General features: G+C 40.5%; 1 protein-coding gene across 1 annotated transcript in view; it reads right to left on the bottom strand.

Annotated features, from left to right (window-relative positions):
* Window positions 1–1941: 1941 nt before the first annotated feature.
* The window catches only part of LOC127646933 (protein ENTREP2-like), a 205060-nt gene continuing 183527 nt past the window's right edge, over window positions 1942–23474 (bottom strand). The window contains exons 5-12 of the mRNA XM_052130920.1: window positions 15293–15400; window positions 12673–12833; window positions 11761–11896; window positions 8461–8539; window positions 5732–6418; window positions 5126–5191; window positions 4658–4980; window positions 1942–2837 (exon numbers count right to left, since the gene is read on the bottom strand). Of these exons, the coding sequence (XP_051986880.1) occupies window positions 2622–2837; window positions 4658–4980; window positions 5126–5191; window positions 5732–6418; window positions 8461–8539; window positions 11761–11896; window positions 12673–12833; window positions 15293–15400 (1776 nt within the window). The 3' untranslated portion in view covers window positions 1942–2621. The remainder of the gene's footprint in view (window positions 2838–4657; window positions 4981–5125; window positions 5192–5731; window positions 6419–8460; window positions 8540–11760; window positions 11897–12672; window positions 12834–15292; window positions 15401–23474) is intronic.

Genomic DNA, 23474 nt, shown 5'->3' with positions numbered 1-23474 from the left:
AATAATGTATTTGATGCTTGTGGTTGAGTTGATTACATAACTCACTTTGAATGAGTTGACTAAAGTTCAAGAATCAGAGGTGCCTGGTGGCATACTGAGATGACAGTTGGATAATTGATTGATTTAGATATATTACCAAATTCATCCTTAGAACTTCACTTTTCAAAGCCAAAAATAATATGTGCAGTTGAAGTCAGAAGTTTACACACACTTAGGTTGAAGTCATTAAAAAACATAATTTTAACCACTCCACAGATTTAATATTACCAAACTATAGCTAAGACAAGTCGTTTAGGACATCTACTTTAGTTTTTTACAACAGAAATTATTTACACACAGACTGTTTCACTTCTAATTGACTATAACACAGTTCCAGTGGGGCAGAAGTTTACATACACTAAGTTAACTGTGACTTTAAGCAGCTTGGAAAATTCCAGAAAATTATGTCAAGCCTTTAGACAGTTATCCAATTAGCTTCTGATAGGAGGTGTTCCTGTGAACCATTTTAGGCCTACCTTCAAATTCAGTGCCTCTTTGCTTGACATCATGGAAAAGGAAAATAAATCAGCCAAGACCTCAGAAAAACAATTGTGGACCTCCACAAGTCAGGTTCATTCTTGGGAGCAATTTCCATACACCTGAAGGTTTCAGGTTCATCTGTACAAACATTAGTATGCAAGTATAAACACCATGGGACCACGCAGCCATCATAACGCTCAGGAATGAGAGATGGACTTAGTTTGGTGCGAAAAGTGCGAATCAATCCCAGAACAACAGCAAAGGACCTTGTGAAGCTGCTGGAGGAAACAGGGAGACAAGTATCTATATCCACAGTAATACAAGTCTTATATCGACATAACCTGAAAGGCTGCTCAGCAAGGAAGAAGCCACTGCTCCAAAACCGCCAGACTAAAGTTTGCAAATTCACATAGGGACAAAGATCTTACTTTCTGGAGAAATGTCCTCTGGTCTGATCAAACAAAAATGGAACCGTTTGGCCATAACAACCATCGTTATGTTTGGATGAAAAAGGGTGATGCTTGCAAGCCGAAGATCACCATCTCAAACTTGAAGCATGGGGGTGGCAGCATCATGTTGTGGGGGTGCTTTGCTGCAGGAGGGACTGGTGCAGCTCACAAAATAGATGGCATCATGAGGAAGGAAATTTAAGTGGATATATTGAAGCAACATCTCAAGACATCAGCCATGAAGTTAATGCTCGGTTGCAAAATGGTCTTCCAAAGGGACAATGACCCCAAGCAGACCTCCAAAGTTGTGGCAAAATGTCTTAAGGACAACAAAGTCAAGGTATTGGAGTGGCCATCACAAAGCCCTGACCTCAATCCAATTTGTTGGAAGAACTGAAATAGTGTGTACGAGCAAGGAATCCAACAAGCCAGACTCCGTTACACCAGTTCTGTCTGGAGGAATGGGCCAAAATTCCAGCAAATTATTGTGAGAAGCTTGTGTAAGTTTACCCAAAATGTTTGACCCAAGTTAAACTATTGTAAAGGCAATGCTACCAAATACTAATAAAGTGTATGTAAACTTCTGACCCACTGGAAATGTGATGAAAGAAATAAAAGCTGAAATAAATCATTCTCTCTACTATTTCTCTCTGACATTTCACATTCTTAAAATAAAGTTGTGATCCTAACTGACCTAAGACAGGGAATGTTTTCTACGATTAAATGTCAGGAATTGTGAAAATTGAGTTTAAATATATTTGGCTAAGGTGTATGTTAACTTCTGATTTCAACTGTACTTGGGAAAGATTGTTTGATATATTTAAGAAACAAGTATCTGCCACCTGTTGTAGCAAATCATTGACTGGGGATCATTCAATCTCCCTGAGAAGTTTACCAAGGGCTCTTGAAAAGAATTTGCAAACTGAACAAAAACTTTATTGGACAGCAAAGCAAATACTCTTTGTCGGTTTTTTGAATACAGACAGAACAGAATCTAGTCAAAACAAGGATTTTCACTGCAGAGTCACGTTGAGATTTACTGAGATCTCTGTCAGGTGGACGTTACCAAAAACTCATTGTTACTAAGGACTCAAAACCCCATAAAAGTAATGTTTTTCCAACCAGATAATCTGCAGAAGGGGATAAAAATACAAACAGACACATTTTTATTTTGCAACACTGAAAATAATAATTACACACTGAGGTAAGTTGATAATCCAGCTTCACCGAGTTCTCTGCCCTGCAGTGGCACATAATGAACGAATATGTCCCATAATTCACACAATGTCTGCAGAAGTTGTGTATCATGTTATTTCATTAAATAAACAGTTTAAAAGAGGTAAATCCTCCTCTCCTTCTATGGTCCATTACAGACCCACTCTCCTATGTAGCACAGTAGCAAATTGAACATTTGAACAAATATTTAACCTTTATTTTGACAATAAAATAAAAATATATACCCCTGAAGGTAAACATTCTGGAGTTTCATTCTTCTTCTTTTTTTTTTTTTTTTTTTTTTAAACATGGGGAGTGTCAACTCCACATTAACTCACTGTTTTTTCAAGAGCTACTGTTTCTGCTGATGAGAGTTTGGACATGGCCTTGGCACATATTGAGAGCATGAGGAAAAGGATCCTGTTGTGATCCAGAGGGTCAGAGTGTTGTTTCTCTGCATATACCAATGAAGCTTTGAGGATGATGTGGAGACTGCAGATCCAGGGTACCAGAGATTTCTGTCTGACTGGATCTGCGTGAAGGACGGCGCAAGGATGAGGAAGGGGAACTCAAAGCTCCACAGCTCTGTAAATGCAGGTCTTCGTGCGCATGCTTCCTTGGGCTGCCCATGACATTCTGCGATTGTGTCATCAACTGTGTAGAAGGTCGGAACAAAACAAGCATTCTCAATATAATGTGATAGGTCAACCATAACTATTAAAGGGATAGTTGAACTTAAAAAATGAAAATTCTGTCATCATTTACTCACCCTCAGGTTGTTCCAAACCAGTATGATATTGCTTCCTCCTTGGATCACATAAGGTGAGGTCAGGCAGAATTTTAGTCACCATTGCATCTTTTTTCCTTACAATGAAAATAAATGGTGACTGAGGCATCCATTCTGCCTAACATCACCTTTTATATTTCATGGCAGAAAGATAGTCATATGAGTTTGGAACAACATGAGGTTGAGTAAATGATGACAGAATTTGCATTATCGGGTGAATCATCCCTTTTAACTATTTATCACAAGAAAAAAGGTGAAACTATGTTGTGTCATGCAGAGTGAAAAAAAAGAGTAATCGCAGAGCATATGGCTGAGATTTTACCTAATAATAATATCATTTATACACAAATATAAAATTTACAAAATCAGGCATTGCCTAGAAATGTGCTGTGGCAGGGCGGAGGGCGGGGCCAGGTAGTGATCCTACACACCCGGTCCCGTATTAGGCTAATCAAGCCTCCAGAGAGGGATAAAGGTTGACTGCAGAGGATCGTGCGGGAGAGAGAGATCGTTTACGGACATGTCTGTCATGTGTGTGTTTGTCTTTTGATAAAGTTTTGTATTAAACTATTATTTATATTGACAAGCCGGTTCTCACCTCCTCCTTTCCATTGATCCCTTTACACTGGTGCCGAAAACCCGTGAAGGAGGAGGGATACACCGCAGTAGAGTTCTCGCCACTACCGTCCACCCAAACGGAGCAGCCGCGGCCATCTGCCGGGGGGACGAGGAGCCCAGCCGCCTGAAAGAGGACGATGGCCGCCGACCGCGAGGGGAGAAGGGGCTCCTAATCGACCGCCTAGAGCAGTCAGGGCCGCTGCTAGGGGCGGAGGAATTCCCTACCAGCCGCTGAAACGCGGTGGGGTTTGAGACCGCCGACCGCGAGCGGGGAGGGACTTGCTGCCGACCGCCTGGAGCAGGAGAACCGCTGCCAGGGGGCCGGGGTGACCCCTTCTGTTCCCCGAGAACGCGGCGGGGCGTTCCGTCCGCCGGGGGCTGGAGGTCTGCCTCTGATCCCCCCGGAGAGGTGCGGCTGTCGTCCGATAGAGGGTGGAGGAGTGGCCGAGGAACAAGCTATGGCGTATCGGAGAACTGGCGAATTTTTTTTTTCATTTCTCTCTCCTCTCTCTCTCTCTCTCACTGCCGCTCTGCGTTGGCCTTTTCCCTCTCTTTTAAATTTTACTGAGTTTTTTGGGGGGGTACTACACTGTTACAGGAAGTACCCCCCAGTTTAATTATTTATTTTTCACTCCCCTTGTCTCCTCCCTCGTCCAGGTAGATGGGGATAACCTGCCAGCAGACGGGGCTTAGGGCACGCCCTCCCCCAGGGAAAGAGGGGGGAGGGGTGTACGTCATGCTGGGGGCTCCCCAGCCTGAGAGAACGATGGGGGAATGTGGCAGGGCGGAGGGCGGGGCCGGGTAGTGATCCTACACACCCAGTCCCGTATTAGGCTAATCAAGCCTACCGAGAGGGATAAAGGTCGACTGCAGAGGATCGTGCGGGAGAGAGAGATAGTTTACGGACATGTCCGTCGTGTGTGTTTGTCTTTTGATAAAGTTTTATATTAAACTTTTATTTATATTGACAAGCCGGTTCTCGCCTCCTCCTTTCCATTGATCCCTTTACATGTGCATTTTACAAAAATATACAGAGGTCAACGGAATACAGAGGTCAACGGAAATTCACCTGATCAATTATGTTGGCACTGAATATGGCCTCCTCCATGTGCTTCTCATCAGATTTAATGACACATTTAATGCTGTTGACCACCTGCTGGACCTCTGGAGGTAGACTGCAGCTAGAGTGCTCTAGGAATTTGGCCACCAGTACTTTGGTGTCTTTGTAGGTTTTGAGGTCTGCAAGAGAGTGTGGGTGTTCTGTAGACACTGAGTGAGGAATGTGAGGTTTAAGTCGGATGTCAACCTTCCCAGCATTCTTCTGTTTCTTGCATCCAAGGCTGCTGTGCTTGATGGCAGTCTGTCGAACACTCTCAGAGAGCTCCATACATGCTGTGGAAAAAAAAATCCTGGCCATTTATTTGGAATGTAATTCTAATATTCTTTCTACAATTTTATTTAAAGGTGGATGAACAACTAAATCTCCTGAGTACTATGTTATGTGGAAAATAGAAAACAGAAGAGGAGAGGGTGTTACCTTGATCACAGGGGGTCAGTGGGGAGTCCTCAGGTGGATGGTTAGAAGCTGGAGCACAGCAATCACCTGCAAGTAAACTCACATGCTCAAATTGCTCATGGATGATTAATAGCTAAGTTTGTGAGGTGGCATACCTCTCAAAAGGTTTGATAGTTAACCTCAACAATACAGTGACCCCAAAAAGTATTTGGACACATAAGGCATACATGTGTATGAATGTCTTTGTCAAGTTCCAAAAAAGAAAACAACAAAAAACACTAAATGACAGTATAAGTAGTAGATAAACAATACAAAATTTAAGTTGTAATACACTCTCAAATAATAATAATATTATTATGTTTTTTTGTCCTGTTTGGAGTTTGACAGCCTGAAGTCACTGTTCACTTTTATTTCGTGGCAAAAAGACTGGTGAAGATAAACATTTTTTCCTTTTGTGTTCCACAGAAAAGAAAGACATATGGTTTTTCAGCAATATTAAGGTGAGGGAATTAGGATGCTTTTGAGAGTGGACTAATTCTAGCACCTCTAGGACCATTTTCTAACACCCTAAAAGTGTTTTGGGGCCACTGTACATTCAAATCACAGACAGTAAGGGAACTCACATACTTCTAGATATGGAAGTACAGGATATTGGTTCGCTAGTGGAACGCACAATCCTCGCCAGTTTCCGGTAACCTCTGGTGGCACGGAGAGTGCGGGGACGCTCGTGGAGGCTGGAGCTGCTGAGGGCAGAGGTAGCATGGGGTTGTGGAGCCAGTGAGGAAGAGGAGGATGGGGACCATATGCTGAAACAGAGCCGGGTTCCCCACAGCTGACCGGTGGGTGATGGGGAGGAGCAGACAGAAGGGTTCAGAATAGAAGTTGCACCTGCAGTGGAAGTCACAGCAGAGCTAGAAGCACAAAAAGATGGAGCGTTCAGAGGAAAAGGGAGGGTTAGCTTCTTATTGGATCTTTCTCTGTGCTGTGTATAATATGCAGGTAAAACCGCTGAACTCTCCTCCTTCTCGAGAGTATTGACAGACTCGGGTGACATCTGGGGCGATTGGGGCTTAGATTCCTGCGCGACAGAGGACTCGCTGTGGTTGAGCCGGGCACAGGCCTGTCGTCTCAGGGAAGAGCAGGTGCTGTGTTCCAGGCTTGTGCAGCTGCCAATAGTTGGTGCCATGCGTGATGTACCATAAGGAGAAGAATCAGAGCCCTGCACCTCTAGAGAGCACAGGTCTTCAGAGGAACAGCTGTGATCAGGGATGTCTGCCGTCTCTGACACCATAAGGGAAGTACTATCAACAGAGGCTGTTGGAATAAAGGAATAACAAACATAGACCATATATTCTTTATATACAGACAGACTGAAAGATGTAACCAAAGGATTATACAGTGAGGGAAAAAGTATTTGATCCCCTGCTAATTTTGTATGTTTGACACTGACAAAGAAATGATCAGTCTATAATTTTAATGGTAGGTTAATTTGAACAGTGAGAGAAAGAATAACAACAAAAACATCCAGAAAAACACATGTCAAAAATGTTATAAATTGAATTGCATTTTAATGAGGGAAATAATTATTCGACCCCCTCTTAATCAGAGATTTCTGTCTCCCAGATGTCTTTATTACAGGTAACTCTTAAAGGGAGTGCTCAGTTTGTTACCTGTATAAAAGACACCGGTTCACAGAAGCAATCAATCAATCAGATTCCAAACCCTCGTTCATGGCCAAGACCAAAGTGCCATCCAAGGATTTCAGGGACAAGATTATAGATCTACACAAGGCTGGGATGGGCTACAAGACCATCGCTAAGCAGCTTGGTGAGAAGGTGACAACAGTTGGTGCGATTATTCGTAAATGGAAGAAACACAAAAGAACGGTCAATCTCCCTCGGTCTGGGGCTCCATGCAAGATCTCACTACGTGGAGTTGCAATGATCATGAGAACGGTGAGGAATCAGCCCAGAACTATCTTGTCAATGATCTTGTCAATGATCTCAAGGCAGCTGGGACCATAGTCACCAAGAAAACAATTGGTAACACACTATGTCGTGAAGGACTGAAATCCTGCAGCAAGGTCCCCCTGCTCAAGAAAGCACATGTAAAGGCCTGTCTGAAGTTTGCCAATGAACATCTGAATGATTCAGATGAGAACTGGGTGAAAGTGTTGTGGTCAGATGAGACCAAAATCGACCTCTTTAGCATCAACTCAACTCGCCGTGTTTGGAGGAGGAGGAGGAATGCTGCCTATGACCCCAAGAACACCATTCCCATCGTCAAACTTGGAGGTGGAAACATTATGCTTTGGGGGTGTTTTTCTGCTAAGGGGACAGGACAACTTCACCGCATCAAAGGGACGATGGACGGGGCCATGTACCGTCAAATCTTGGGTGAGAACCTCCTTCCCTCAGCCAGGGCATTGAAAATGGGTCGTGGATGGGTATTCCAGCATGACAATGACCCAAAACACACGGCCAAGGCAACAAAGGAGTGGCTCAAGAAGAAGCATATTAAGGTCCTGGAGTGGCCTAGCCAGTCTCCAGAACTTAATCCCATAGAAAATCTGTGGAGGCAGCTGAAGGTTCGAGTTGCCAAACATCAGCCTCGAAACCTTAATGACTTGGAGAAGATCTGCAAAGAGGAGTGGGACAAAATCCCTCCTGAGATGTGTGCAAACCTGGTGGCCAACTACAAGAAACGTCTGACCTCTGTGACCTCATGTTTTGCAGAGGGGCCGAATACTTATTTCCCTCATTAAAATGCAATTCAATTTATAACATTTTTGACATGTGTTTTTCTGGATGTTTTTGTTGTTATTCTTTCTCTCACTGTTCAAATTAACCTACCATTAAAATTATAGACTGATCATTTGTTTGTCAGTGGGCAACTGTACAATATCAGCAGGGGATCAAATACTTTTTTCCCTCACTGTATGCTATCCGGACCACAAATATGAAACTCTTATTGCTTTAAAGATATCATCTATTTTAATTAGGTGTTAGCAGTTTGAACTTTGCATGTGTTTGGCTATGAGATAAAGAGGCAAGTAGATAGATCTATCTATCTATCTATCTGTCTGTCTGTCTGTCTGTCTGTCAGTCAGTCAGTTTCTAGTCAAAGAAATACTTTAGAACTGAATATAACTTCATAAATGTATATTAACTATATACAGTATATTTATATACAGTCGACAATGCCTTTTTAAAATTGTATTAACTTCCATGACTATTCCAGGCTTGGAAATCACACTTTTCATATTCCCTAATACTTCCCGGGTTTATGTATATCAGAGATGAGGTGGGAAAAAACTCTCACTGCATGGTTGTTAAATAACATTGAGGCTTCCTCACCCTGAGTGCTAAGGCCAGTTGTGGTGTTCCTTTCACACAGACTGGACTCAGTCACCTGCTGCTCAAGACTGGTGGTGATCTGGGAGAAAAAGGCACAAACATGTTACTTACATTTGTAAGCGTAACCTTCTGGAGAGGATGGTGATTGAAAACTGTCTTACACCTGAGGAAGATTACAAAGAACTGCAAAAGGAGGAGAATCAGACAGCAGAACATCTGGCACTGAGGAATGTGCTGAAACCTGACATCTGGCATCACAGCAGTGCCTTAATGCAACAGTAACGTCCAATTACCAGCAGGGGGCTCTCTGAGATCAAAATTGCTCTTTAACCATCTGTGTGAATCTGACTTCACATGGTGTGGTTTACATTTCAAAACATCTTCGTAACATGAATGATTCATTCAAAACACTTGAAAGTCTTAACAGATAAATTTAGCACAGCACAAACTAACTTCATAAAGATATGTGGCGAAAAAAAATGTAAATATTATGACCGATCCATCTGCTGCATGCACACTACAGGCTGATTCTTCAGCCTAGGCTGCGTCCTTCCTAGATCAGACCATCTGAGGCTGTAGGCTAGACTTCTCCTCAGCATTCAGCGCTAGATTGAGATGGCCTAGTAAGTGCACATGGCAAAATATAAGCTTAGAACCATTTGTTACTTTTTACTTTGTTTAGAAAACCCATATACTTCAGAAAATGAGAAATATGTCCTTATTCTCTATATCATTTTAGCTAAATTTGTTATTCACAAAGCTAGAGTCACTAAATAAAAAAGCCTTTATATAATACATTTTGTAAAACTGATCTTAGAATTTAAATTGAAATCCTTTCAATAATGAAAAAAAGATCTAGACCCTAGATCTAACATTTTCAAAGGTTTTCAAATTCATTTAATTGCCATTTTATTAAATGTATTTATTTATTTTTTTGGTGATTTGCATCTCCTGATTTGTTGTGTTGTCTAAACTGTTTGGTATTTTTTTCTACTACATATTGTCATTTCTGCAAATACAAATAAAAACTTGAAGAGAGAGAGAGAAAGTAAGCTGTGTCATAAAGTTTTCCACATCCGTGGTTGCACAACTCGTTTTCTGACCCTTTTTTTTTTTTTTATATAATTTGGGACATGTGCAAAGGATTGTGGGTGATTGAAGGCCATAAAGCAGGGGTGGGGAACCTTTTTTCCATTAAGGGCAATTTGAGTATTTATGAAATTATTTGTGGGCCATACAATTACTCGCAATTTGTGATTATGGGTTGAATTAATGTACGCGTTCAGTTACGTGCTCACACACCACAAACACTAAAAGGTCTGTCTATTATACAATATTTTATGTAGTTGTCTGTTAAATTCATTTTTAAACATCTGAATTTATTTTTCAGGTTAACTGAATCAAGGCCATATTTTGGTTTTCAATTTATTTCTCAAATGGCCTCGCGGGCCTTATACGGCCCTGAGGCCTGACGTTCCCCACCCCTGACATAAAGAATACACCTGATGCATCCTCCAAAATGTGGCAAACGAAGGCTGCGAAATGAGGCTGCCTTCTGAGGTTCCTCACAATTGAGATGGCCTTAGACGATGCTTGATGACGTGGCAGCCAAGACATCCACCCAAACGATGCTGCAGCCTTCCGATTGAGAAGCACCCATTGCCAAAATGTATAAATACTTTGTGAGAAGCATCATTTTCTTCCTAAACTGACTATGATAAATTAAAACACATTTCTTCCCATCTCTGTCTAGTACCAGTATTTCCATTGCTGTACCCTTTCAAACCCTCTCAGCCCTGTGCTTCAGGAAAGAAAATGCTCCACTGATTGAACTGCCTCCAATGCTTTGTTTGCAGATTGTTATCAATAGTCTCACATGAGAAAGGTCTAAAATGAAAGAAACCTTTCAAAATTGTCTCCTTTTTTAATCACAGATTCCCACAAATCTTAAAATAAAAATGCTTGATCACAGACTCCGCTGCTGGATTTGAAAGGTTTCGGTGGTCCTTTGTGAAGAGGAGAGCTCTTGTTCCTTTTCATCAGGCCAAGAAGAAAAATTTGATGGAAAAATCATTGTTCAAGTACAGGCCCTGCTCTCACTAGAAGAAAGTCTATTTCTTTTAAATGGACTAAAATTCCTGCCCGTGCTGCTTATGTGTTCCAGAGAAAATTATAATCCATTATACAAACGCACTTATATTGACTTATTTGAGCCCTCAAGTGCACCGAAGGACCTTTTGACTGTCAAGCTTTACACAAACAAATGAGTGTAACTGAAGAGGAGGAGCATTGCTGAATCAGAGGAATGCTAACACAGTGAGTCGGAATTACTGTAAGGCTGAGATATATTGTAGGAGATACTGCAAATTGCCATTACAAATTATGAGATACTAAGAACTGATTCTTCACCAAAACAGAGTGAAATAAAATTACTGTCATCTCAAACCTATTAATTCTCTTAACATATTCAGCATAATGTACTGTATGTCAACAAAATTAAACAGTACATATTTTGTATTATATCTGACCATCAATCATCCATGCGATTATCTAATCAGCCAATCGTATGGCAGCAGTGTAATGAATACAATCATGCAGATACGGGTCAGGAGCTTCAGTTAATGTTCACATCAACCATCAGAATGGGAAACAAAATGTGATCTCAGTGATTTGGACCGTGGCATCATTGTTGCTAGACGGGCTGGTCTCCTGGGATTTTCACACACAACTGTCTCTAGAATTTACTCTGAATAGTGCCAAAAACAAAAAACATCCATAGAGCAGCAGTTCTGTGGTTGGAAATGCCTTGTTGGTGAGAGAGATTAACAGAGAATGGCCAGACTGGTACTAACTGACAAAGTGTACGGTAACTCAGATAACCTCTCTGTATAGAGTGGTGGTGGTGTAGTGGTCTAAAGCACATCACTGTTAATCAGAAGGTTGCTGGTTCGATCCCCACAGCCACCACCATTGTGTCCTTGAGCAAGGCACTTAACTCCAGGTTGCTCCAGGGGGATTGTCCCTATAATAAGTGCACTGTAAGTCACTTTGGATAAAAGCGTCTGCCAAATGCATAAATGTAAAAATGTAAATGTACAATTGTGGTGAGAAGAATATCATCTCAGAATGCTGTTTTGAAATATGGGTTGACATTTTTTTGGCAGCACGAGGGGGACCTACATAATATTAGACAGGTTGTTTTAATGTTGTGGCTGTTCAGTGTATAACCACCATACTAGACACTACTAACACAAACCAAAACATGCAATGTTAATACATGTATGTAGAAGGTGTTCTTACCTGACTGGCAGGTGTCTGTCCCACCACAGATTCATATGGTGGTGGCAGCTCAGATGGATACAGAGTACCAGGGCTGTTAATGGGTACTCCATAAATAGCACTGAAGGGAGAGTGTGGAAAATCCAGATGCAACCCTCTAATGGACAGAGATGGTAAAACATGATTACAACCATGCGTCAATGTTTCAACAAATGTGCCTGCACAGTGTTGGTAAGGACAATAGCCATAAAAAATATCAGAGAGGGTTTTAGGAACTGGGAGAAATAATAACCATTCCGCATTTGCCTATTCAACTAATCAGCTGTGCCCAGTGGGCTAGCTATCCCATTCTTTTAATTAACCAACCTCTCTTCATCGGTTTCCCTTATGACATCATGACATTGTCTGTGCTTTGAAACACCCAGTGCACATGAAGGGCTGCTCTGTATGTATTTACTGCTTTGTTGACACATTAATGTGGCTGCAGGGTAAACAGCCTCATCAGCACGTTTTTATGATGGTGTGGTGGGCAGAGTGCCTCACAGTGGGAGACAGATATCAATGGTGGATTTACACCAGGCCAGGGACACTGCTGCTTCATTATATTGGCTGTCAGAGCTGTGTGCATTAAGACCATGCACTTATTCAACATGGTGCTGGTTTTATTTCTAAGGGCACTACATCTGAATTCCAATAAAAATAAAAGTGTTTTATGGATGTTTTGCATAATAATTCCACAGGGTTCTTGTGTATCAACTACTTACAATCACTAAAACCTATTTCTCACAACTACTGTATTTTTCCTGCCAAGCAGATCAAACCAGTTCTCATATACAACACAGATATTAGGACATTTCAGGTCAACTGGGATGTGAGCAGCAAACTGTGTGTCTTTTTGTGTGTGTGCTTGTGTCAATATGTTAATGGGTATACCTCTGGCCTTCCATCACAGGTGTGCAGGTGTACTCTGGGGGGTAGTACGGCGGAGGAGGGATGGGTGGGATGAAATCATCGAAGTCCAATGTCTGGTGTAAAATGGTGCCATGAGGTGTCATGCAGTCTGCACTCAAGGCACGTGCTCTGTGTGGCATAAACTGATGAAATACAATGTAAAAGTCAAAAATGGTATTTGTCACATCCTTAATGGAATACGATGGTACAAAGCCAGTCAAATGTTTTATGTAATTGTCTAAATATATAAAGAGAAATACATGTAAGTAAAATGTCTAAGTACAAAGAATGCTCTAGTCTTTGCAATCTCAGTCACTTGATTTTCATTACTGGTGATCAAATGCACCATTGTAGTGTCAAAAATGAGGTATATTAAAGATTAGGATGACTGTTAGTTGATAGAGATAACATCAAATATCAGAGGTTGCTTAGTGTAACAAGGTTAAGGTTGGGGAAGGAGGAGGCGGGAACCGGATTAACAGTCAAAATAATATTTAATTTAAACAAAAAGACACAAATACACACACGGCAGCTGCATGTGTCTCTCTCTCTCTTGAACTGCCCCGTCCCGCTGCACTTATCCCTCTCCTCGGCTGATTAGCCTGATTGGGGGTCAGGAGTGCATAGTCATGGCCTGGCCCTGCCCTCCTCCTCGTCACACTAAGGTCTGGATATTTTGGAAGATTTGAGGTGCTGAGTGTGCTACAGTATGTAATTACACTGAGCACATTAATTTAATGCAATGTAATCTTTCTTGGTTTCTTTTTTAAACCTCTATATTTAAAAAATGGGTGTGAACTGCATTCCTTTAATCTGATATCTGAGACAGCTGTTGAAAGGTTTAAACAGGGAAAATAACATAATTTTGTGCAATTTCTTGCAAGTCCGAGGATATGTTTTAAGAGCTGTTTTATGATGAGAAAGCAGGTTTGAGTTGATGACATGTTAGACTAAGGTAAGTTTCATCAATCAGTGAACACTGATTCAATCCTGATCCTGTTATTATTAAGAAAAGAAGTGACTGTAAATGGCTACAAAATGAACAAAGGCTACAAAATGAAGATGGTATGTGAATATTCAACTATATATTTAATGAAAGTCAAACATAGACTGTTTTGTATAATGGCACAATTAAAAATAGCAATCAGCAATCTTACACAAAACTGTAACTTTATTGTATATTTTTATCCATGAATTATAATTAAATCCCTTATAAACACACAGGTGTAAAGGGAAAACCTTTATCCAGAGCTTCACCCTCATCCCAGCCCTAGGGCTTTCCTTGTCTTTATTCATGGACTGTGCAGCTGGCAAAAGGGATGATTTCTTGCATTGGCACTCTGTGCCCTGAGTTGAAACTGATCCCTCTACTGCTCTAGCCTCTCACAGAGCCGAATCTATGCTAATATAACTAATCTCAATTCATCTCCCTCTGGCCATGCCTTTACTGCAGCTATACAGCAGGCTGTGCAATTTACTGCATCACCCATAAAATGCAAAAAGCCCACTCTTAAACAATATTACAACTTTATGTCCCACAAGTTTATTTTATCTCACATAAAATGGGCCAGCTGAAAAGATCCACTAAAGGGAGTGATGACAGATCCACTGTTCTTTGATTGAGTATTGTAATGTTTTTAATTTCAAAATTAACTTCATTTAATTTCAAAGGTGCACTAAACAATTTTGTCCTCTTTAAAGTTTTGTCAAAAAAAATAAACAGTACTTTTGAATAATAGATTTACAATGATTTACACTTGCATGAGTTGACAACTTATGTATCAGTAGCTTAACAAAGCTTATTTTTTTCTACAAAAGGGTGGACCCCCTAATGTTGAGATCACATTATTAGTCAAACACTACTCACTTTATCTCAGTATCTCTCTTATTATCTAAAAGTATCTGTTTTAGAATAAATAATTAATGGGAAACAAATATACCTCTGAATATGGTATTTCCACAATGCCATTGGTAACACCAAACATTTGCATCCAAACTGATTTATAGTATACAGTATATAGACCACTATTGTATTGTACTTAATGCACCTTTAAAGCCAGTTTTTCCCTTGTATTTAAAAGGTCAAAAAATCTGCATTCAATTCTGCATTAATTACCCCCTTGAACGGCAAGGCATTAGTGCACTGGAACAGAGGTTACTACTCTCTTAAAAAAGCATAAAGGTTAATTTTGAAAGAAGGGATGTCATTCACAAAAATATAAAACCAAATCCACACTACTTTGAACTTGTGATGTGCATGAGTAATCGACTAATCGAGTACTCGTTCTGCACAGTTTGACTATTATAACACTACTCGAATATCACATATTGATTTTCCTTTTACTTAATCTGAAATATTTTGATAAATATAAGGTACACACAACAATGAAATTTGATTACATTTAATTGCCTTTGTAACTAATGCTTATGTTTATGTAGGGCTAGACTAAATACTATTTCTCTGTATTTCTATTATATTTTCATATGGTCAGTTGTATTTATTATCTGATCTTATTTTTATGATATTATGGGAAAATGTGATGTGCACATCAAAAACACACCCAGAAAGACACACACACATTGTGATATGAATCAAACTTACCATCTGTAGTAAATCAGTAGAAACCATTTGCATACAGCACACGGCTGTGGCCAGAGCACACACAATGGTAGAGATAACATTCAGTGCACACACACTGAAAAGCAGCTCCTGGGAGACAGAGAGAAATAGCGAAATGGGGATAAGATGCGAGAGGGGAAGAAGGTGAGAAAGCGAGAGAGAGAGAGAGAGAGAGAGAGAGAGAAATAAAGAAGAGGCAATTGTTTTGTTGTAAAAACCACAACCTAGTATGAACATTTATTGTTCTATTTGTCAGAAACAGAGAGCTGGAAAAAAAAACAAGCAGTCAGACTCCCAAGGAGGAAAAGAACAAACATATGGAAGTGATAGGGGGTAGTTGTGACATAACAAATAAGAAGGAAAGAAAAAAAGTTGAATTAAAAGATGCCACAATTAAACATTTCAAAACCTAGTGAGCTGTCTACAGGTACTATTTTAATGCATTATGGCACACTCCCAACATGAAGGCTGCTTAAAAAGATGGATAGCTTATTTATCCTGCATACTAAGATACTGTCCATTGTTTGGGCCAAATTTAAAGGCAGCATCACGTTTCCTTTACGCACAAGAAAATTCCAGAATGTATTGTGGCGAGCTTCGTTCAATACTGAGGAATGCAATTTGTATGGGATACAGAGCTGTTGTCTATGCAGAACATTCCAAATCAGTCACTTACGGGGCGTTCACATAGAACACTATCTTGTGTAAAAAAAGAAACAAAAAAAGCAAGACACATGGAACATTATGCGTAGCATCTCAAGGCGTGTTTTTGAATGTTGAAGTTCCTTTCACTTCACAGCAATTTAAAAAAAAAAAATGTATTCAATTTGGAATGCCCATTCCCAATGCACTGTAAGTCCTCACGGTGGTGTAGTAACTCACCTCAATGCAAGTGGCGGAGGACGAATCTCAGTTGCCTCCATGTCTGAGACTGTCAACCTGCACATCTTATCACATGGCCCGTTGAGCGCATGACCGCGGAGATATAGCGTGTGTGGAGGCTTCACGCTATCCCCTGTGTCATCCATGAACAACTCACCACGCGCCCCACCGAGAGTGAACAATATTATAGCGACCACGAGAAGGTTACCCCATATGACTCTACCCTCCCTAGCAACTGGGCCAATTTGGTTGCTTGGGGGCCTGGCTGGAGTCACTCAGTACGCCCTGGATTCGAACTTGTGACTCCAGGGGTGGTAGTCAACGTCTTTACTTGCTGAGCTACCCAGACCCCCACTTCACATCCATCTAAAAAAATGCTGTGATTATGTAGCTGTGAGAGGAGTCAGAGTTGTTCAAGACATCCATGAGCCTAGCGCACAGCTACAAACAAAAAGCATTTTAGTGTGAACGGCCCCTTAAGAGGTCCCATGACCTTAGAAGGCAGCTGTATATGAAGGCAGCGAGGCAGCTCACTGGATTTTGGAACAGAGCATAAGTCCTTGTTTTACCATTATTCTTTATTATCTTTTAAAATCTGTGCAGCTTTTAAAACTAATTCTCAAATGGATTTAATGATTAGCCATAACATTAGCCAAAGTGAGATAAGTTGAGGGCAGCAATGACACATCAATTTCCTGTGAAACTTTAGAACTCAGCATGTAGCCATTGCAGATAGTGTTTAACCTACACAAGAAAGGCACTTTTAGAGAAATCCAAGGACACCGATGGTAGCTCAGTTCAGAATTAAACCACACATAGCCGGTGTAAGGTCTGTATCCACTACAATGTGAAGAACATTCCATATTTACGACAGGCAATCTCAAACACCTGCTATCAGAGCACTGTCTTATCTCTTGTAGTGACACAATGAGAAGTATGTGACCCAGTGATGTCCTCAAGGAAAACGCTGAATGCTTTAATGTGCAGAAGCCCTTTATGTGAAAGGAGCCCATCCTAAGAGGACTGGACAGGCCAAACCATTTCCACATGACTGTACAATCAACTACACTTTTAATCCACAAAAAGTGCAAGACCTCTGGTGGGGCAGATAGTTTATGATGTGTTTTTGAAAACACAAACAATAAAGTCCTAGAAAGAAAATAATTTAATGTATTGTCTTTCTCATAATTTAAAGTTCCACTATATTTTCAGAGTTTGCACATGAACTTTATTATCACTTGTTGGAAGAACCTCCAAACTGCAAATGTAGGAACTGAGACAAATTGTTGGCTGTCATAACAACAAAGTATTTAAGTGTCAAAAAATGCTCTTGGAGGACACGAGACGCAATGAATGAAGCAGTCGTTTGAGCGATGAGCACTGCGCACTTTGCTAAATGTTTAATATTCTTATGTTATAGTTTGGTGAAATTCGAATTAGACAATTTGCTCTTTTAGTTAAACATGGCAAAGAAGTCAAAACCCTCAGGCTCTGGAGACATTAAAAAGCACTTACATGTTCAGGATGAAAGCCCCAACAGGCCTACAGACTGGGGACTCGATTTGGATGACATGGTGTGAGAGGAGACCCAGCGTCAACTGTCCAACATGTCGGTGATGCTTTGATGAAGGTTCTTGCTGACTTGGAGGATCTCGCTGTAATACGTTGATTGATTACGGCGATGGAAATAAAACTGTCTGAGTTAGTTACAAGAGTGGCAGATGTTATGACAGATATCTATAGTCATCGGAGAGGGAATCATCCGCTAATCTGCCTGCGGATGTTCTTAAAAAGCTTGAAGATTTTGAGAATAGAAGCTGCAGGAATAATGTCCGAATTGTTGGAATTCCTGAGCAAGAGGAGGGCAGAGATATGGTGAAATTCCTAACAGGCCACAAGCTGGAAATCAAGCGAGCTCACAGAGTTCTGGCTCGGAGACCTGCTGAAGAAGATCATCCGATAAAGATCTCATGTTGCGCCAGGCGAGGAGAAAAGGAAAGCTTTCTTGGAAGAATCATAATATTTTCTCTGACTTTGCGAGTCGACAAGAGAGAAACCCGGTTCAGGGAATGCAAGAAACTCTTGCATCAACGTAAGATCTCTTTTGCATTGATGTTTCCATCCAAGCTGAGAATAGAAATGAAGGAAGGTCGTAAAGTATTTACATTTCCGAAACAGGCGCTGTCTTTTATAAAATCAATGGGTGAGTAAACCATTGGGTGTTTCTCGGGTTAGTGGATCAACTCGCTGTACTTACTCTGTCTTTCGGAGGAAGCTGGGTGATTATGTTTCTTTTTGCATTGGCTCCGCCTAGCAGGTGAAGTTTGTTTTGTGAATAACACTCTTCCTTAAAGAAACTTTTGCATTGATGGAAGATCACATTTACACTGAAGTTCCTGGCCAGTTTGAGAATAGACACTACGGATGACTGCAAAATATCTACATGCTCACACAAAGGATGTCTTTTATAAAGTTGACGGACTGAGTAATTTATGTTATATACTTTTATGCGGCCTCCGAGTGAATTGACTTGACCATCCGAGGAACCGGGATGCCTGTTTTGTTTCTTTTTGTGTTGGTTCCACCTACCGGCTGGAGCTTGTTCTGTTGAATAACACTGCATCGGAACAGTTATGGATGACTCTATTTGTTCTTCACGCTTATGCCTCCTACTGGCTGGAGTTTCTTTTGTGGAGTATTTTTACGGGACATTGGAATGATTACGGCATCTGTTGAAGCTCACTGAATATTAATTTGTCTGTCCGAGTAAACTGAATGGTTTTATATTGGCTAGAATTTGTTTAATGGAGGATCACACCTTTGAGACAGTTCTGTGAATGCATCTACATGTTCTTTGTGTTCATTCTGCCTATTGGCTGGGGTTTATTGTACAAAGTATTTTCTGTTAAGTAATTTTGCTTCACAAATTTGTGAGGCAAAATTGAGCAATCCGATGGTAAAGATGTCGTTGGGGCTCGTGGGCGTTCATGAACCTTTTGGGTTTAGAGGGATGGACGCCAGTTGGCGCTGTAATGCGCTGGGTTAATGCACACGTTTTTATTTTTTTCCCATTTGATTTGTTCGGGGTTTGATTGTTTCAATAATGGGGAATGTGGTCTGTATAATCTTGTTTTTGACACACAATTAATTTTTTCTACTATATATAAATGTCACATGTTAGTATGAGTGGATTGTCTCTCTCCACATAGAATGTGAATGGGTTGGGGCACCCCATAAAAAGAAGGAAGGTTATTTATTTTCTTAAATGTAAGAAATATGATATAGTGTTTCTTCAAGAAACGCATATTTCCTTGGGTGGACATGTTTTCATTAGTGCAGGCTCAAGAAAAACCAGGGGAGTCATTATATTGGTAAATAAACATTTACAATTCAAATGTAACTAAAGATAAATTAGGGAGAGTAATTATTGTTTTAGCTTAAATTCAGGGGCAAAGGTTGATTTTGGCTAATATTTACGCACCTAACGCTGATGATCAGGGCTTTTTATAGATCTTGAAGGGATGTTGCAAGCCACTGGCACCCCTCATGATATAATATTGGGAGGAGACTTTAATCTTATGATGGACTCAATCCTTGATCATAGTGAAGCAAAAGTGTGCAAGCCCAATAGAGCAACATTGACACTTAACAGGATGTGTAAAAATCTTGGTCTTACAGATATTTGGAGACTTTTGAACCCATCTGGTAGGGACTATAAATGTTTTTCATCAGTCCATAAGATTTATTCTCCCTCATTTCATCTGTTGTTGATTGCTCAATTGTAAATATCTTAGTCTCTGATCACACCCTGGTGAGGTTTCCACATACAGAGAAAAATAAATCATATAGTTGGCGCTTTAATGTGTCCCTTTTGCAAAATCCTGATTTCCAACAAATGTTAAAGACTGAAATCAATGTTTATATGGAGACAAACTGGTCCTCAGTATCCCCTGTGGGCATGGCTTGGGAGGCACTTAAGGCGGTTCTTAGAGGTTGGATCATACAGTATGCCTCATTCATCAAAAAATCCAAAAGTGCAAGAACTCGTGGTGTTGGAAAGAAATATTAAAAGTGCTAAGGCAGAGCTGAAGCTTTTCACCCGATTGAAATACAGATATAATACTATTTTGTCATGGAAGGTGGAGTTTTGGTTATTCAGGGCAAGTCAGTCATACTTTGAGTCGGGGGGCAAAGCAGGAAAACTTATGGCTAGATTTATAAAGCAGAGAGAGAGTCTTTTTCTACCATTCCCTCAGTGAAATCTGCTGGTGGTGAAATATTTACCTCTGACATTGATATTAATAATGCTTTTAAAGAATTCTATCTTGATCTCTATAGTTCCATGTCTTCGTCTACTGATGAAGATATTAGAAACTTTGTGGAACCTTAGAACTTCCTAAACTGACGACTGAGCACATGTCTCATCAATATCATGTGTTCAGTAGCTAATTATCAATCTGCCATCTCTGCCATCTCACTTGATGCCGAAAAGGCGTTTGATATGGTAGAATGGGATTATCTTTTCAAGATTTTGGAAATGTATGGGTTCGGGAGTACTTTTATTGGTTGGATTAAGTTATTTTATAGATATCCGGTGGCGGCGGTACTAACAAATGGACTAAATTCAGATTATTTTACTCTGGATAGAGGTACCCGGCAGGGTTGCCCTCTTACCCCACTATTGTTCTGTCTTGCCCTGCATCCATTTGCAGCTGCGATAAGAAAGGAGGATGATTTTCCAGGGATGATTGCAGGAGGTATGGCACATAAGCTTCTGCTTAATGGCTATGATATTTTATTATTCGTCTCCGACCCGACTAGATCTATGTCTTGCTTCCACAGAATTATTAATTCCTTTCTAAGTTCTCAGGATACAGACTCAATTATTCTAAATCCGAAGCTTTGCCTCTGACAGCTTACTGCCCGATAACGACCTTCCAGCCGGATGCCTTCCAGTGGTCCAAACAGGGCATTAACTATTTGGGAATTTTATTCCCAGCAAACTTGTCTGATTTAGTTAGCGTTAATTTTGATCCCTTAATAACAAGGTTTTCGAATGATGTGGACAGGTGGGCTTCATTATATTTATCACTGATTGGGAAGGTTAATGTTATTAAAATGAATTGTGTTCCAGAATTCAACTACCTGTTACAGTCTTTCCCTGTAGATGTCCCCCTCTCTTATTTTAAGCAATGTGATAGCACAGCGAAGTTCTTCATTTGGAATGGTAAGCGTCCCAGATTACATTTCAATAAGTTACATAGGCCGACTGACAAAGGTGGGTTAGGCCTACCCAAGCTTTTGTTTTATTATTATGCATTCGGTCTCACCTGAGAGAGCCCATCCCTGGTTTTGTATTGAAAAGGAAGCTCTTGCCCCTATCTCGCCACTGCAGAGCCTTTCAATCAAACTCACCAGAGAGGTTAAGTTACACCCCGTTATTTGCATTTGCACTCAGAATGGACAAAAGTATCCACAGTGTTTAATTCAGATATTTATCTAAATGTTGCCTCAAGCTTATGGCAAAACCCCAAACTATGTTTTCATAAGTCCCATTTCTACTAGACTGTGAGGGAGGTTACTACACTTGGTAACCTATATGAGAGTGGTGTTCTGAGATCCTTTGAAAATTTGGTTCAATATTTTGCGATCCCCAGATGTCTGTTTTTAGTTATTTACAGCTGTGCCACTTGCTTTATGCTATTTTTTTTAATAGCATGCACCTCCCCTAAAGCAGCAGATACTCTGGGAGAGGTGATTACAGCTTTTGGAAAAGGTCATGAGGCATCAGTGTATTACTCCTTGTAAATTCAGAGTCCGGGGGATGGAGTCTCGACCACTCTCAAGAGATTAAGGGAGAAAGATTTAAATTTGGAATTGGAGGAGGGAGATTGGGTTAAGATAAAAAAAAAAAAAACATAAAAACTGCATCAACGGTACACCTTATACAATTTAAGATTTTACATTGGTTCAATTGGACCCCCTCTAAATTTTATAGGCTTGGTCTTAAAGACACACCCACCTGCTGGCAATGCTGATCAGAGGATGGAGACATATCCCATGTCTTTTGGGGGTGTGTTAGGATCCAGGAGTTTTGGTCGAAAGTTTAGAGTTTTATATGTGATGTATTGGGCACTCGGCTCTCTTTTTGCCCCAGAATCTGTATTTTGGCCGATTGGGCGATCATCGACGAGAATAGGCATGTAAAGTGTTGGGTCCTAATTAGCGTCATGATCGCCAGACAGGCTTTTTTAAGGGGTTGGAGGTCGGCTGGATTGCCCTCATTTCATGAGTGGTGCTCAGAGGAAGGGAGGGTTGTGACCTTTGAAGAAGGGTCATTTAGAAGGCTGGGTATATCAGATTCGTTTATAGAGAAATGGGGCAAATACCTGAGATTATTGGATGTGTAAATATATATATATATGTTTTTTTTAGTGTTTTTATTGTTATGTGTGTCTATAATCATCTGTATATACTTTTATGTGACCACAGTGGTGTTTGTTGGGGTTGAGGGTGGGGTTGGGGATTCTGAGGGGTGGTAGTGGTTGTGGGGTTTAAATGTTTGAATGATTCCATTTATTTATGTATTTTTTTTCTTGTTTGCTCTTGTATATATGTTTTGTAGAATTAATAAAAAAATGTAATTACAAGGAAAAAAAAAAACTCTTTGTGACTCTTAAGTTTTGGAATTATGGAGCTGCTTTTTTTTTTGTGACAATTTTTACAAATTTTGTAAAACCACATTTCCACTAAAAACAGGGTCGGCCCATGGCATAGGAAGATAGGTGGTTTCCTAGGGCACAAAATGACAGAGGGGCGCAGTACGAGAGGATTTTTTTTTTGGTCAGAAGTGCGCCCTCTCATAATGACTATGCACACCTCTACCCCTGTGTTGAGCGAAATGTTCCACTAACATTAATTCAGTACAGATAAATGTTTAAATAGGGTGACTATAAGTCCTTTTCCCAGACCAAGTGTCCATCCAGGATTTCAAAATTGGCTAAAAATGTCTGGGATTTGGCTTTCTCTTCATATTGATGTGCTCTCTACAGTTAGGATTATCATACATTCAGAGTTCCCTTTACAAAAAGCTTCACTTTGATGCTGCACTGCTAAGCGCTACGGGGAACAACTCTAGCTGTGAACCGAGCTGAAATAGTGTGTGTAACACGTCAGTGAACATTGACCGGAATTTATAGCCTCGGCTGATGTAATCATTAGATGCACCTGTGGCCAGGCTATAAATGGATACGTCACCAGGTGTCGTCAGAAACTATTTTTT

The sequence above is a fragment of the Xyrauchen texanus genome, chromosome 1 (assembly GCF_025860055.1).
Source record: "Xyrauchen texanus isolate HMW12.3.18 chromosome 1, RBS_HiC_50CHRs, whole genome shotgun sequence".
Lineage (NCBI taxonomy): Eukaryota > Metazoa > Chordata > Actinopteri > Cypriniformes > Catostomidae > Xyrauchen > Xyrauchen texanus.
Note: the sequence above shows the minus strand (reverse complement) of the source record. Positions and strands in the feature narration are given on the sequence as shown.